The sequence below is a fragment of the Anolis carolinensis genome, chromosome 4 (genome assembly GCF_035594765.1).
Source record: "Anolis carolinensis isolate JA03-04 chromosome 4, rAnoCar3.1.pri, whole genome shotgun sequence".
Lineage (NCBI taxonomy): Eukaryota > Metazoa > Chordata > Lepidosauria > Squamata > Dactyloidae > Anolis > Anolis carolinensis.
The window spans coordinates 94,463,141-94,480,220 of NC_085844.1; the positions used below are offsets into that span (position 1 = coordinate 94,463,141).

The 17,080-nt window shown below is 45.7% G+C and overlaps 1 protein-coding gene across 1 annotated transcript; it reads right to left on the reverse strand.

The window, feature by feature from the left end:
* Positions 1-533: 533 nt before the first annotated feature.
* On the reverse strand, positions 534-10,284 carry irx1 (iroquois homeobox 1). The gene is made up of 4 exons (XM_003225301.4): positions 9,635-10,284; positions 3,327-4,311; positions 1,349-1,421; positions 534-1,002 (listed from the first exon to the last, which is right to left on the reverse strand). The coding sequence occupies exons 1-4, from the start codon at positions 9,944-9,946 to the stop codon at positions 972-974; spliced, it is 1,401 nt and encodes a 466-aa protein (XP_003225349.2). The 5' UTR covers positions 9,947-10,284; the 3' UTR covers positions 534-971.
* Between the last annotated feature and the right edge of the window lie 6,796 nt (positions 10,285-17,080).

Consider the following 17,080-nt stretch of genomic DNA (forward strand, 5'->3'; position numbering starts at 1 on the left):
AAAATCAGGACAGTAAATAAAGAGCAACACTCAGAAAGCAGAGGAATTCCAAACATGAATCAATCAGGGCCAGCTAACACCTCCCAACAAAGGATTCCCCAGGCAGAAAGCAGCCAGATCTTTAAACTGAAAGGTATTCAATGCTAATCAAGGTGGCCAATTTCAACATTCACACCTGCCTCAAACAGACAGTTCTTTCTCCCACCTGGGACATTTCACAAATATATAAACCCCACTTGACTAGTTTTTAACAGACCTCACAACCTCTGGGGATGCCTGCATCTATGACAGGAGGGAATGCTTCTGGAACATGGCCATACAGCCTGGAAAACTCACAGCAGCCCAGTGCTTCCGGCCATGAAAGCCTTGGACAACACGAAAAGTATCCTGTTACCCTTCTTTCCCACCCCGTCCTTCCCAATCCACCAAATCTATAAATTCGATTAATTTCTGCCATTCTTCTGCCATTGGATCAAACCCGCCCAAAACGGTGCAACGCTCACAAGTATATATATTGTGGCAGGTAGAGGTAGTCATTTCATTTTGTTTATTAGACAAAAATATACGATTTTAGACAAGTTTTTGTTTTGTTTTGTTTCGCTGTGGCACTATGTACAATTCGAAATCGCTTTATATACAGAAGAAGGAAAAAAATAACACAAACACATGAGGGAAATCTTCATCGTGGGTTAGAATTACACCATCCTGAAAAGGGAACAACAGAAAAAAAATGGGGGAAAGGGGGAATCCAGTTGGGGAGTTGGAAAATATATATATATATTTAAAGTGGATTGGTGTCTCCTTATTGCAAAAAAAGAGAGAGATGGAGGGAAGTCATTTAGAGTCTTTGTTTTGTCCTTTAATCAGTCTGTAAAATGTTCTTTTCCACCAAAAAAAAAATCAAAACAAAACGAGAGAGAGGAGGGGGAGGAGAACCCATTTAATCAAGCAGAAGGGAGCGCTGTTAAAATTCACGATGTTCCCTCTTGCTGAGTCAAAGAGCTGTTGGGAAGAAAAGACAGAACCATCTATCAGTGAAAAGCTACCCATTTGCATCAGGGAACAGGCTAAGGATCTCTCTCTCCCTCTCTTCTCCATATATATATATATATATATCTATATCTATATGTTACACCAAAAGAAATACAACGTGACAAGTTGGTGGTGGGGAATTCGCTTTTAAAAAAAAACACAGGCGAGAGTTTGGTCAGGTTCTGCCACTCTGCAAAGCTTGACAGAATCGCTTGATTGTTGCTTTGATTTATGATAATGAGGGTGTGCTTGGATTAGTCTGTATTATCCCAGCACTTTCTTGCCTTTAAGTAAATTTCACTGAACAAGAACTCACTTGTCCCGGACAGGCTGAAAGGGAGATTTTAACTGCTGAGGCGGAGAGTCAGTCCTTGGTAGGTTTTCTCTTTCTGCGAGGGAGGGAGGGAAGGAGGGAGAGAAAGACAAGGAAGAGGAGAAAGTAAAGAGAAACGCCTTAGCACATTTCGCCTTATTCGGGTGGGCAAAGAGAGAGGCAGAGAGGCAGAGAAAGTCTCCAACAATTCAGCAATATTCCTGTTACCAAGTTTAGATGTATAGGGATATAGGGCCCCTTCCACACAGCTGAATAAAATCCCACATTATCTGCTTTGAACTGGAATATATGGCAGTGTGGACTCAGGGGCCTTTCACACAGCTTTATATCCCAGAATATCAAGACAGAAAATCCCACAATATCTGCTTTCAACTGGGTTATGTGAGTCCACACTGCCATATATTCCATATATGTGGGATTTTATTCAGCTGCGTGGAAAGGGCCCTAAACTCTCCAAGAGGTCTTAATGGAACCAAGTTTACCACATTGATTCTCCCACCTGCTATCTGAGGCCCCTTCCACACAGCTGTATAAATTTCACAATAAACTGGATTATATGTTTGATATGTTTTAATCTTTTGAAAGATTGTTTGAATTGATATGCATATGCTTTTTACAGTTTAATAATATTTTTAGAGTTTAATAATATTTTGATATTGTTATTGTCTGAATCTGGCATTGAATTACTGCCATAGTTTGTAAGCCACCCTGAGTCCCACTTTAGGAGGTTTAAGTATATGGCAGTGTGGACTCAGATAATCCAGTTCAAAGCATATATTGTGGATTATTTGCCTTGATATTCTGGTTTTATGGCTGCCTGGAAGGGCCCTGAGAGCCAGCTTATCAGCGCCACTGTCAGGCTTGTTTTTAGAAGAAGAAAACAATGCAATTCTAATGATATATTATGATTTTGAACAACCCGACTGCTATTTTAATTTGCTGAAAGCACATTCAATAGAGATGGGGAATTTTGTTGCTCAAATATTTCTAGCCTCTATTCCCAATCAGAAATTTTTCCTGGGCTATATGGCTATGTTCCAGAAACATTCTCTCCTGACGTTTTGCCTGCATCTATGGCAGGCATCCTCAAGGGTTGTGAGGTCTGTTGTAAACTAGGCAAATGGGGTTATATATCTCTGGAAGGTCCCCGGTGAGAGAAATAACGTTTGTCTGTTTGAGGCAAGTGTGAATGCTGCAATTGGACAGCTTGATTAGCATTGAATAGCCTTGCAGCTTCAAGGTCTGACTGCTTATTGCCTGGAGGAATTAGTTCTTTCTTCCACCCTGGACATTATTCCACAGATATATAAACCCCACTTGCCTAGTTTCCAACAGACCTCACAACCTCTGAAATTCCTGCCATAGATGCAGGCAAACGTTTCTGGGGAATGTCATGTTTTTTGGGGGAGCTCCTCCCCTGCTCCTTAAAGCAACTTGATATGTTTCTGCTATCTCCTTTTTTTAAAAAAAAAATCAGAAGTCAAAGGCTTCACATTCATGAGCTAGATATCAACACTGTGACAAAACTTTCCGAGGGCCTCAGGGTGTCAATTAGAAGAGGCTTGATATGTTTTACCTTGAGGTTGAAAAGCACTCAAAGGAGCAGCAGAACTCATAGCAAGAGTCAGCTCAGGGTAAAGGCCTATCGGAGCTTAGGACAGAACCAACACATAAACCGCCTTGAGTCCCTTGGGGAGATAGGGCAGGGTACAAATAAAGTATGATTATGATTACTATTTGATACACAACAAGATTAGTACACAGCAAAGAAGACCACTGTGCTGGCTGTTGCATTGGATCACACCTCAATTATTTTATTATTATTATTATTATTATTAATAATAATAATAATAATAATAATAAAGTTGTTGTTGTTGTTGTTGTTGTTAGGCTCACTACTATGCAAACCCCAGCCCAATAGGCCTCTTTCTCTCCCCCACTCCCCCGTCCATAATATTACCTATGTGTTTGGGGCTGGTCCTCTCTGAAGCCTTCTCAACGCTGAGGGTCAATACCGAGGGCTGCTGCTGCTGCTGCTGGGATGGGAGGGGGTGGTTGTGATGGGCAGCGGCGGCGTGGTGGTGATTAACTCCCAAAAAGGACCGCACGTTTAAGAGGGAACTCTGGGCGAGGAAGGCCCCATTGGTCCAGTTGTGGAATTTCCCAATCTGGCAAGTGTACAGTCCATGGCTGGGGAGAAAAGCCGGGTGCTGGAGCTGCGCGGAGGCGTGGTTGACCTGGGAGGGGGGCGAAGGGGCCGCGGGTTTGCCGAGCGTGGCCCCGTCCGGGCTGGTGGCCGTCTCTGCCAAGGACCAGATCTTGGGCTTGTTGTGGAGCGGGCCTGGGAGGTTGTTCTGCCTGCTAGGGCTCAGGATGCGCGTGGGGTTGTCCAAGGGCTCCTTCCCCTCTTTGGCTTTCAGTCCGTCCAAACCCTTCTTCTCCAGCTGCTCCTCTTCCTCGCTTCGTTGCCGCAAGAGCTCGACTTTCTCCTCTTCCTCCTCGTTGCTCTGCTCCCCGTCGTTCTCGTCGATCTTGTCGATGTCGATGCTCTCCAGGTCGATCTCTTCGTCGTCTTCGTTTTTCTCCGGGTCGCCCTCGTTGTCGCTGCCGAAGATGTGGTCGTCCTCTTTGCTCCGCGCCCCCCAGGTGACCTTGTTCTCCTTCTTGAGACGTCGGCGGGCGTTGGCGAACCAGGTGGAGACCTGGGTGAGGGTCATCTTGGTGATGATAGCCAGCATGATCTTCTCGCCTTTGGTCGGATAGGGGTTCTTGCGGTGCTCGTTCAGCCAGGCCTTTAAGGTGCTCGTGCTCTCTCGGGTGGCGTTCTTGGGCCTCCCTGGGTCCCCATACTGGAATTGCCCGTAGGGGTAGTAGCCCGGGGTGGTGTGAGCAGCAAAGGTGGCAGGGTGGACGCCAGGGCTCTCCTTCAGCTCATACTGGGAGCCCTGCAACACAGTCAGAGGAGCAGAGGAGGAGAAAACAAAAATGAGGAAAGCCATTTCGTACTCTTTTCCCCTGACATTTTTTTACTAAAGGGGTTTTTTTTTAGGGGGGAAGCCTCTATGTGGCATACCTCTTGTCACATTTAGTACTCTTTTTCCAAAAGCTCTGACTTTTCCTTACTTTTTTTTCGTGTCAGGAGCAACCTGAGTCGCTTCTGGAGTGAGAGAATTGGCCGTCTGCAAGGACGTTGCCCAGGGGACGCCCGGATGTTTTAATGTTTTTACCATCCTTGTGGGAGGCTTCTCTCATGTCCCCGCATGGAGCTGGAGCTGATAGAGCGAGCTCATCCGCACTCTCCCCGGTGGGATTCGAACCTGGTAGCCTTCAGGTCAGCAACCCAACCTTCAAGTCACTTAGTACACTACGCCTTCTGGGGGCTCCTTACTTAAAGGGGGCTTTTTAGGGGGGGGGAGCCTCTATGTGGCATACCTCTTGCCCCATTTAGTGCTCTTTTTCCACAAGACCTGATTTTTCCTTACTAAAGGGGTTTTTTAAGGGGGGAGATCCTCTTTGTGGCATACCTCTAGCCCCACGGAATGCCATCCAAATCCCCATCCTGAAAGGAGCACTGATCCACACCAAAATTGATAATATCAGTGTATCCCAGGCTGCTGGGGCATAGTCTGGGACCCCTATAGCTGAATAAAATCTCACGCTATCTGCCTTAAACTGGAACTCCTGCTCAGCTCTAGCAGCATATTCAAGGCCATTGAAATCCACAGGCATGTGAACCATTTCAACAGAAAGGAGGAAACCATGAAAATGAACACAATCTAACAACAGTAGAGTCTCACTTATCCAACATAAACGGGCCGGCAGAACGTTGGATAAGCGAATATGTTGGATAATAAGGAGGGATTAAAGAAAAGCCTATTAAACATCAAATTAGGTTATGATTTTACAAACTAAGCACCAAAATATCATGTTATACAACAAATTTGACAGAAAAAAATAGTTCAATATGCAATAATGCTATGTAGTAAATACTGTATTTACGAATTTAGCACCAAAATATCACGATGTATTGAAAACATTGTCTACAAAAATGCGTTGGATAATCCAGAACGTTGGATAAGCGAGACTCTACTGTAATATCACTGTATCCCAGGCTGCTGGGGCATAGTCTGGGACCCCTATAGCTGAATAAAATCTCACACTATCTGCCTTAAACTGGAATATATGGCAGTGTGGACTCAGATAACCCAGTTCAAAGCAGATATTGTGGATATTCTGTGTGGAAGGGCCCCGGGGGCAACTCCTGCTCGGCTTTAGCAGCATATCCAAGGCCACTGAAATCCACAGGCATGTGAACAATTTCAACAGAAAGGAGGAAACCATGAAAATGAACACAATCTAACTACCAGTATTGAAAAACTCTATAATCAGGACAGTAAATAGAGAACAAGACTCTGAAAACAAAGGAGTCAAACACGGCTAGATAACACCTCCCAACAAAGGATTCCCCCACACAGGAATCAGCCAGACTTTGAAGCTGCAAAGCTTTTCAATGTTAACTGCAACATTCACACTTGCCTCCAACAGACAAGAGTTCTTTCTCCCACCCTGAACATTCCACAGATATATAAACCTCCCTTGCTTAGTTTCCAATATACCTCACAACCTTTGAGGATGCCTGCCAAAGATGTAGGCTAAACGTCAGGAGAGAATGCTTCTGGAACATGATCATACACTTCGGAAAACTCACAGCAACCCACTGATTCTGGTCATGAAAGCTTTAGACAACACATTTCCAAGGACAGCTTAAAAAACAGGGCATTATGAAGAAAGAAGAGGAAAGTCTGGGCCGCAGAGGACTTCTCACACATAGAGAGACAGCAACGGTTTGACAAGTCAAACCGACCCAGGTTCAGCACACACCCCAAACCCAGTCTTCATGCTTCCTTTTCTCCCATTATAATCCATGAGACTTTAACATGGAACCTTTCCGTGCATTTCAACTACATCATGCTCTTGGGAGTCAGCAAACTCCCAAAAAGCCAGGGCCCTTCCACACAGTCAGAATATCAAGGCAGAAAATCCCACAATATCTCCTTTGAACTGGGATATCTGAGTCCACACTGCTGTATCTTCCAGTTCAAAGCAGATAATGTGGGGTTTATTCAGCTATGTGTTAGGGACCCCAGAGATCTTTTCCAGAGGGAGATATGGAACTGCTTCTTCTCCTCTTTTCCTCCAAAACGGCCTTGTTTTGTGTATATTCCCCCCCCCCCCCTGTTGCCAGTTTTTCTCCGGCAGTGATTTATTTTTCCAATCAATATGCTTTTTATCATCCGCAGTAAAACAGAGTGAGGTCACATTAGCCCATCAGGTGTTTTGGTTAAATAACATTTTATCTTCCTAACAACCTCATTAGGCCTCATGATTACTGCAAATTGCACAAGGCAGAAGGTTTATGAGCGGGTGCCTCAAACTTCCTCCAAGTCTCCCGAACTGGGCCAGGCTTTCTAGGAATTGCTGATGGGGGCCAACACCCAAACATAATATTTTAAAAACATACATTTGATCCTCTTGCCTTGTTCATTTTTATTATACCCAAAATGAGATTCTGTATAGTTTTTATGCCATTCATTTTTTTGTATCATGACAGCATGTAAGTTTGCAACAAAAACACACAGGACATAAAAGCTGCTTGGAAATTTTTTAAAAAGTATGAAAGACTTTTGTGAAAAAATGGTTTTCTAAGAAAAGAGGCTCAGGAGAGAGAGAATGTATGGAGAGGGGAGAGGGAGAGATGCCATCTGGAAAGGGCCAATGGTAATTTTTTAATGATAACTCTTAACAAGGCATGCTCGTTATATCCCTCTTGATCTCGTTGAGCGATTTCTGTTCTTGGGGACTGAAATGATACATTTTGTATCCCCCTCCTGGGAATCCTTTTGAAGTAGCCACTTGAAAATCATTACTGCTTCTACCCATCATATTTATTTACTGCTGCAGAGGGAGCCAGGATGGACTCTGAGTCTCCCTCTTGTATTGTTCTTTTCGTTCCAAGTTACCTTGCTTTACCGTTGGGTTTATTTTCGTAATATCCGATTATTATGAAACACTTTTAAAACCTATACACACGCACACACACAATATATATGTAAACCTATATATACATATGTTTTTAAAAATGTGTGTGTGTGTGTATATATATATATATATATATATATGGTCACACACATTTATACAATATATTAAATCTAAACTATATATCTGGGTGCATATGTATATACATATATACACACACGATATACGTAAACCTATATACATACAAACACATTTTATGTATATGTGTATATATATAATATACACATACACCAATATATTAATATATTTGTATAAATCAGAGAGGGGGAAATGATACTAATATGATTTTCATACACATCTCATCAGAAAGGTAGCTTATTGCTCTGACTTGATTTCCTTGTTTCTTGCTGACACGACATTAATATTTCCCTTTTTTTAAAAAAAAAATGATTGGGAAATATTTGTTATAAATCGCGAAGACGTCTGGATTTGTTTATATTCCATTTTTTAAAAAGTTACTCTCATCTGCTTATAAGGTATTAATAAAAAGCCACCAAATAGACTACAGGGCTGTATGTTGCCTCTGAAACTGTGTGATGGTATATTGTCTCCTCAAACTCCTTGCAAACCAGTAGTACCATTGAAAAAGCTAAGTCAAAAAAATGACAGCAACAACAAGAAGAAAAATATCTCTCAATTGAGTCAATAATATACGCCACTAAAAAAGGATAAAAGGATCCATTATGTTGTTGAAGGCTTTCATAGCCGGAATCATTGGGATGCTGTGAGTTTTCCAGGCTGTATGGTTATGTTCCAGAAGCATTCACACTTGCCTCAAACAGACAAGAGTTTTTTCTCCCAAACCAGATATATAAACCTCCCTTGCCTAGTTTCCAAAACCCTAAAATCAGGACAGTAAATAAACAACAACACTCTGAAAACAGGGGGATTCCAGACATGAAGCAATCAGGGCCATCTAATACCTCCTAACAAAGGATTCCCTCAGGGAGGAAGCACCCAGGCTTTGAATCTGCCAGGCCATTAAATGCTAATCAAGGCGATCAATTGCAATATTCACACTTGTCTCAAAAGGACAAGAGTTCTTTCTTCCACAGATATATAAACCGCACTTGCCAACAGACCTCAAACCCTCATAGATGTGGGCGAAACGTCAGGAAAGAATGTTCCTGGAACACGGCCATACAGTTCGGAAAACTCACAGCAACCAGAGGATCCATTCTTTATAATTATCGTTAAATGGGAAGGGAGTGTGGGAAGAAGTTCCCGGAAGAAGTTCGAAACGGAAGAAAAGCGAGGGGGGGGGGGGAACGCAAAGTAAATAATTTCACACACACACACACACACACACACATATATATATATAAATAAATTTTCCAGGAATCAGCCCCGATTTAGGAGATTTAGGACCCTCGGCATACGCCCTATATATATATATAGGGCGTGTGCCGAGGGTCCTAAATCTCCTAAATCGGGGCTGATTCCTGGAAAATTAATTTTAAAACCTGAGGAAGGCGTTCCAGGGCGAGACGCGAGGAGTTTGCATGATATTGGTCAGTGTATGTAGAGCCGTATGGGCCATTTCGAAGGGACACTGACTATATCAACTGCATCCATTGGAAATGAAGGAGCCCATGTGGCGCAATGGGTTAAACCCTTGTTCCAGTAGGGCTGCTGACCGAGAGATGCGTGGTTCGAATCCCGCCTGACACAAAATAATATGGACGCGAGGAGTTTGCATGATATTGGTCAGTTATGTAAAGCGTACGGGACAGCTCGAAGGGACACTGACTATATTAACTGTATTCATTGGAAGTGAAGGAGCCCCCGGTGGCGCAATGGGTTAAAGCCTTGTGCGGGCCGGAATGTTGAGAGAGAGAGGTCGGCGAGTTCGAATCTCCCTCCTGACACAAAATTATGTTTGGCCAGTGTATGCAAAAGCCGTATGGGCCAGTTCGAAGGGACACTGACTATATCAACTGTATCCATTGGAAATGAAGCAATGGGTTAACCCTTGTTCTACTAGGACTGCTGACTGAGAGGTCGGCGGTTCAACTCCCGCTCCAGACAAAAAAAAAAATATTGGCAGTGAAGATCCAGACAGGGAAAGGAAAGGAAGGACACTCTGCAGGGAAAAGTGATGCACAGCCTTCTTTCCCAGGAGAGCGATCTCTCTCCCACCCACTCCCCACCCCGAAGGGGCCAAGGACTCACCATCTGCGAGAAGAGGCTGAGGTCGGCGGTGTAGGGCAAGAAGGCGCTGTAGTTGGGGGCGCTGTAGGGCCCGGCGGCGGCAGCGGCGGCGGCGTACATGCCCAGCACCGAGGTGACGGCCGCCGTGGAGCCTCCTCCGCCGCTCAGCTCTGCGCCGCCTCCTCCTCCGCCGCCGCCTCCTCCTCCGGGGCGGCCTGAAGCAGCAGCGGCGGCGGCGGCGGCTGCGGCGGCGGCGGCCAGCACCCCGGGCCGGTCACTCCCGCCGTAGCTGGCGCTGAGGTATTGCGGGTAGCCCAGCTGAGGGAAGGACATGCCGGAGAAAGAGGAGGAGGAGGAGAGCTCTTACCGCTCTCTCTCTCGCTCTCTCTCTCTTTGCGAAACTCGGAGGGGAGGGGGCGGCCACCCGCTCAAGCCCTCTCTGCTTTGGGCTTTTCCTCTTCGTCGCTTCTCTCTCTCTTGAAGAAGGAGATCTTGAAGGAGGAGGAGGAGGAGGAAACAGCAGCGTGTGGACGGACTCGGCGGGGCGCCTTCCCTCCAATCTCGCCTCCTAAATCCCTCAGATGTGATCTGATCAACAATTGAGCTCCGACTGATGCGCCTGCCCTAAGGTCCTCGGCTGATCTTTCAGATACAATTTGAAGTTGATGCTTTGATTGGCACCCACTTGAGCGCCAAGCCCCGCCTACTTACCCAGCTCCGTCTCTCTCGCTCTTTCTCTCTCTCGCGCGCTCTCTCTCCTCCCTCTCTTCCCTCCCCCCCCCCAACTCCGACGAACACGTGGTTGCAGAGCCGGGCTACTTTTTTTTCCTTTTTGCATTGATGTGCGCGCGTGTTTGCTTGCGCGCGCGCTGCTACTGCGAGGGGCGCGCACGTATTTAATGTTTAGCAATGGGCTACTTTTTAAAAGGGAGGGAGGGAAGGGGGGAGAAGAAAAAAAAACACACACACCACCAGCACGCCGCTGTATGACAACCTGTCTACACGATTTTACAGCTGTCCGACATTGGGGTTTTGGCTGTTTCCGCAGCCTTGGTGCTCTCCCCTTCGTAAAAAAAAAAAAAAAAAACAAGAAAAGAAACGTGATAATAAATAATAATAACAAAACTTTATTTCTATCCCGCCACCATCTCCCCGAAGGGACTCGGGGCGGCTAACAAAAGTTACCCCAGGGTGCAGCAGATAACAAAAAACGGTCAAAACGGTAAAACAATATAACATAACATTATAACAACAACCCTTGTCGCCCTCCACACACACACACCATTACGCATCCCTGATTGCAAACTAGTTCAGAACCAGAACGATCAGGGCCAGCTAACACCTCCCAACAAAGGATTTCCCCAGGCAGGAATCAGCCAGGCTTTGAAGCTGCAAGGCTATTCGATGCTAAATTGCAACATTCACACTTTCCCCCAACAGACAAGAGTTCTTTCTCCCACCCTGGACCTCCCACAGATATATAGACGTCTCTTGTCCTAGTTTCCAATATACCTCACAACCTCTGAGGACGCCTGCCCATGGATGTGAGTGAAACGTCAGGAGAGAATGCTTCTGGAACATGGACATACAGAACGGGAAAACTCACAGCAACCCAGTTGAGAACCGATTGCATGTGAGTGGCCGAGTCAATGGGACCTGTTGTTGTTGTTGTTATTATTATTAATAATAATATATTTATATATTAATATTATTAATTATATTATAATATATTAATATTATTGGAAGTCCAAGGAAATAAGCTAACAACTTGCCACTTATTTCCCCCCCGTGGAGCAAACGAAGAAACGTCTAAGAAAAAAGACACAACACTGAACGACTAGTGTCTGTTCTTTCCAGACATTTCATCCTTTCTTCCTTTGTGCCCAAGGAGGCTGGCCGATGATGCATTGTATGGTCAATGTAGACTCATAGAATCCGGTTCAAACTGCATTATGTGGATCAACACTGACCATAGACGCCAGTTCAAATTGCATTATTTGGCAGACAATATGAGATTCCAGGATGAAATACATTACACCCTGATATTCTTGCCTGTTGGCAGCAAAGGCGGTAGGAAAATCCTTTTTCGTTGTCTTTGGGTCAGTTTTCTCCCCAGCTTCTCCTACTCTCCTATACTTTGTTGTCGAAAGGCCAAAATCGCTGAAGATTTGTGTGGTTGTATGGCGCTGTTCTAGCAGCATTTTCGCCTGCATCTATGGCTGAATCTTCTGAAGATGCCAGCCACAGATGCAGGCGAAACGATGGGATAAAACGCTGCTGGAACACAGCTGTACCACACAATCGCCTATAGTTTGCCGCCCTTTATTCCGAAGTCCTTGCAAAGGACTTGGAGGCTCTGTCAGGAGGAGGCGCTTTGGGGCTTTTCAAGGGAAGGACAGAGAAAGACCTTCGCAGGTCGACTAGGCGTCGCCCAAATAAGTGTGGCCACCCAGCCCCTAGTTTTCTTTAAGGACTAGAGACCTGCATCCCTCCTTGTTTCCTTGGAAGTCACCCCTTCCCATGGGATTTATTCCCCATTGTGTGTCTCGGGGCTTCAGAAATCGAGGGACTAAAATAGACACGGGAGCGTGCACGCGCACGCACACACATGCATACACCACACACAATGCACATCCAGGCCCCTTCGATTTTAAATGCCTTCCACTCATCTCCGAGTCCATGGACGTCGGATTTATCATTTATTCATCTCATTATTTCTACCCGGTTGGCCCTCAAAAGGGTTCCCATGATGGCTTCCCCTCCCGCAGAGTATATAAATTAATATACAGGGAGAATTTTGATTTCGAGTCATTTCGACACAAGAGGCCGGCCTCCTCCACAGTGGGTTTTACTTCGGAGTCAATAAAGTACAGTTCTTGGGCTGAAATCCACCCCGAAGAAGTTGAGGGGAAAAGAGGAGGAAGAGGTTAACAGTCTGTTGGAATGTGTCGAGCACATTCCTCCCCCTCATAATTCAAGTTTCAGAGGCTGGTTTTTCCATGATTTGGAGGAAAAACCGTTCATTGATAGGAGTTAAGCCCACTGAATGAATGGGGTTGCTTAAGTTAATACTGGCGTCAGTCCCATTGATTCAGCGCTTTGGGACTGACAAGTGGATCGAGCCCTTTAGTCCTTTTCCTTTTGTCTTTTTGACACTTGGAATGTCAAGTTTTTTTTCACGTTACTGTATTATTTTAATTGAAATTGTGTATATAACAGAAAACGTTTAAAAAACAAAAGCTAAGGATAGTAAACAACTATGTGTGAAGGAAATACAGCTATTATACAGGTACGTTTGTTGGGAAGATTAGATGGACTGTAGTATCCTATGGACTAGAAACCCAATTAGGGTTGACTCGAAATTCAATCGGAAATGCTTCAAATCCACGCTAGGGGAGGTTATTTAGTACTGGTTTAGTAGCATCCTAGAAGTACATAGCGTTCAAAAAAGAGGGAGAGAGAAAGAAAGATTTGATTTCTCAACTGACAGAATTCAAGATGCATTGCCAAGTCCCATCCATTTCAAGACATTTTGCTTCCTTTCCTCTCACTGGAAAAAAAGGGGTTAAACAAGGCCGGATCGTGGCCCTCAAAGCCCAGGAAAAACCACAACAAATCCCCAGGAACATCACAGCTAAGAGCACTCTGCATTTGGTCGGGATTCCCATCTGTTTCAACGCACATGCCTCTCAATCCTGAATTCTGAATCAATTCCTCGTTGATAGTCTTCGCCCTAAGACTCACCAAGGGATCCCAGTAACAAAACGACCTCCAATTATAACTAGGCAATGTTTTCCCCTCCTTGATGCAGAGTGAATCCAGTTTGGACTGGGCATCCAAATCATTTCCCTTCTCTCTCACTTTCCCCCTATATATACAATATCTCCCGCTTAATTTCTGGCCCAATTGGTCCTGGCCCAATCCTTGAGGAATCAGGTGTCCGCCATCCTCCCTCCAAACGGCGCCGACGTGTAAATCGGGACTGGCAAGGCGAATCTGGAGGAAAAAAAGGGGAGGGAAAAAAAGCTCGGGCGAACAATGGGGTCCGAGGAAGGAGCTGTTTTTCTCTCTCACCCGGGCAATGTCGCCCGGCGAGGAAGAGGCAGGCGAAAGGACTTTGCAACGTCGGGGAAGGAAGGCCGGAGAGAGAGAGAGAAAGAGGGGGAGGTTTTGGCCTGGAGGTGGGGAGAATGAAGGGCAGAAAAACTCCCTCTCCCCTCCCTCCACCCCACATACGCCACCTCCCTCAACCTCCTGGTTTCATTTCTCCTTCCTGGGCTTCTCCTTCACAGATAGTACTCCGCAACGGATTTGCTTCGCTTTCTCCAGTAGAAGAGATCGAAATTCTTTTTCACACATCCCGTTCCCAGTTTAGATGCCTACCACGGCCTGCACTTTCCCCACTTAGTGCGATGGTCCCATTTACTCGGCTGTAAGTGGCCAGCTTCCCGGCAAAAGCGCCCTTAGGATTTAGTAGCCTCCTCTCTGGCCCTTAAAAATACATAAACCGATACAAACATTACACACACAGCGGGGATGACAGTCACAGGACAATGCCATAGGTAGTCCGTTAAACTCAACAGCGCTTGGTCCCAGATTGTTCTTGTTTTTTTAAAAAATAAATAAACTTATGGTCTATGTTTTATCAAAGACTTTCATGGCCGGAATCACTGGGGGCTGCCTGGCCATGTTCCAGAAGCATTCTCTCCTGACATTTCGCTCACAGCTATGGCAGGCAATGCATCCTCAGAGGTTGTGAGGTATATTGGAAACTAAGCAAGAGAAGGTCCAAAGTGGGAGAAAGAACTCTTGTCTGTTAGAGGCAAGTGTGGTTGTTGCAATTAATCACCTTGATTAGCATTGAATAGCCTTACAGCTTCAAGGTCTGGGCTGCTTACTGCCTGGGGAAATCATTTCTTGGTAGATGTTAGTTGGCCCTAATTGTTTCATGCTTGGAATTTCTCTGTTTTCAGAGTGTTGTTCTTTATTTACTGTCCTGATTTTAGAGATTTTTAAATACTAGTAACCAGATTGTGTTCATTTTCATGGTTTCCTCCTTTCTGATGAAATTGTCCATATACTTGTGAATTTCAATGGCTTCTCTGTGTAGTCTGACATAGTGGTTGTTAGAGTGGTCCCGCATTTCATTGTTCTCAAATAATATGCTGTGTCCAGGTTGGTTCAGTATGTGTCCAATATACCTCACAACCTCTGAGGATGCCTGCCATAGATGTGGGCGAAATATGACCGTACAGCCCGGAAAACTCACAGCAACCCAAACTTATAGTCGCTGCCTAAGTCGGTCTCTGAGAAAGTCTGAATTTCCACTCGGTTTGCAAACAGCCCCTCCCCGAGACTCCCCTGCTTCTAGGATCTTGAAAATGGATTTCCGATCTCAGCTGATCCCTTCCCAAAGTAGGCACGTGTGGGGTGATCATGGGCACGATACAGGTAGGTCATTCTCCTCCCCGGAAAGCCTTGGTGGGTGCGCCCCTCCCAAGGAATCGGGAGCTTTCCAAGGAATGAGTTTGTACGGATCGTGTCCGCGTTTCTCATCTTGGGTATTCAGAAAGTGAAGGTGGCCCTTGGAGAGAGTGCTCTCTCTTTTGCAAATAACACCTATCTTTTAGTCTGCCTGTCTGCCCACGTTTAGTCTGCTTCTGACTTAATTCCTGGAAAGCCTCCATGAAAAGGAAGTGCAACCCGAGCTCCCCAGCCATTGGTGAAAGTGTCCCCTCCCTCCAAACCAGCCGCCCGGCCAGTCGAGCCGAGGCCAGAAGCGAGGCTGGGAGGCGGAAGAGGAGGCGGAGGGGAGGCTGATTTGGAGGGAGGGAACACTTCCACCAATGGCTGCGCCGTCGGATCCCAAGTCAGGAAAAGCCTCCCGGCAAGGAGGGACGCTCCCTTTCTCCCCAAACTCTGCAAGAGTAGGGCCCGCTTGCGGAGTTGTCACGCGTGGAATCATAAGGGGCCGCAGAGAGCAACAGGGCTTTTAGTTCAGTGGAGTCTTGTGTTGTTCTCAACTTCTCCGGATTGAGATTGCATTTTGGAGGAGCAGCAGGAAGAAGAGAAAGAAGAGGGGAGAATGAATTTGTTGTTTCTACAACTAACTGTTGAAAACAACAAGTTCTTCCTCCTCTTCCTCTTGCTCCCTTGCTCCTCCTTTTCTTCCTCTTTCTCATCTTCATATTCTCCTCCTCTTGCTCTTCTTCTTCTTTCTCCTCTTCCTTCCTCCTCTTCCTTTTCTCTTTTCTCCTTTTCACTTCTCCTCGTTCCTCTTCCTCCTGCTGCTCCCTTGCTCCTCCTCCTCTTCTCCTTTGTCTTTCTCCTCCTCCTCTTACTCCCTTGCTCTTCTTCTTTCTCCTGCTCTTCTCCTCTTCCTTCCTCCTCTTCTCCTTTCTTTTCTTCTTCTCTTTCCTCTTCCCGCTCCTACACCCTTCCCCCTCCTCCTCTTCTCTTCTTCTGTCTTTCTCCTTCTCCTCTTGCTCCCTTGCTCTTCTTTCTCATCCTCTCCTTTCTCTTCTTCTTCTCTTTCTTCTTCGTCTTCCTCTTCCTCCTCCTGCTTCCTTGCTCCTTCTCTTCTTATACCCTTGCTCTTCTTCTTTCTCATTCTCCTCTCATCTTCCTTGCTCTTCTTCTCCTTAGTCTTTCTCCTCCTCGTCTTCTCCTCCTTCTCCTCCCTTGCTCTTCTCAGTTTTTCTCCTCCGTCCTCTTCCTCCTCTCCTTCTTTTTCTCTCCTTCTCCTCCTCGTCTTCTTCACTATTGATCATGGTTTTACTATGGATGAGGAGACCGTCCCAAACATCCATTCTCAGAAAAGGCGCAAGGCCACAGAAACAAGACACAGGCACAAAAAGCGCACACGTAGAGGCTCAGCTAAACCCAACTCTGCTTTGCCCAGTGTATTTCTGCCAGGGTTCGACAGAGAAAGCCCTGAATCCAGGCCTAGGGGTCGCTGCTCGGTCGGCTCCTTCGAAGTGTCTCCCGAGGCGGGGGAAGAAGGCGAGGACATCCACTGGATTGATTTATAAGCACCGGATTGATTTATATACACCACATATAGCGAGAGATTTTGATCTCCAGATGTTTTCCAGAGCAGCTACCGCACAGGGTGCCCCCCTCCCAAAAAAACAAAAACAAAAAACAACAAAATCGCACGGAAGACCAGAGCAAAGCTTGGACTGGCAGTTGTGATAATAGCGCAGGGCGATAATCCGAACTCAGACAAGAACGAACTGACCAAAGCTCTCCAGAGTTGTGTGGTCTTTCTGCCTTTTGACAGCGGGAAAAATCAAACCCTTTGCTTCTTCTGGGCTCCTAAAAACCGGTTTAATTTTCGGACTTGGGAGCCCTCGCCTGGTAGCTCTCCTACACTATATATACATATATGTGTATGTATATATGGTATGTATATATCTTATATACACACATTCTCCATCTGCATAGTTAAAGCAATGGCATTCCCTG

Coding starts and splice junctions, on each gene's coding strand:
- irx1 (XM_003225301.4), bottom strand. CDS start 9,946: ATGTCCTTCCCTCAGCTGGGCTACCCGCAATACCTCAGCGCCAGCTAC. Junction 4,312..9,634: donor TCAGCCTCTTCTCGCAGATG/GTGAGTCCTTGG, acceptor ACTGTGTTGCAG/GGCTCCCAGTATGAGCTGAA. Junction 1,003..1,348: donor TTTCAGCCTGTCCGGGACAA/GTGAGTTCTTGT, acceptor TCTTCCCAACAG/CTCTTTGACTCAGCAAGAGG.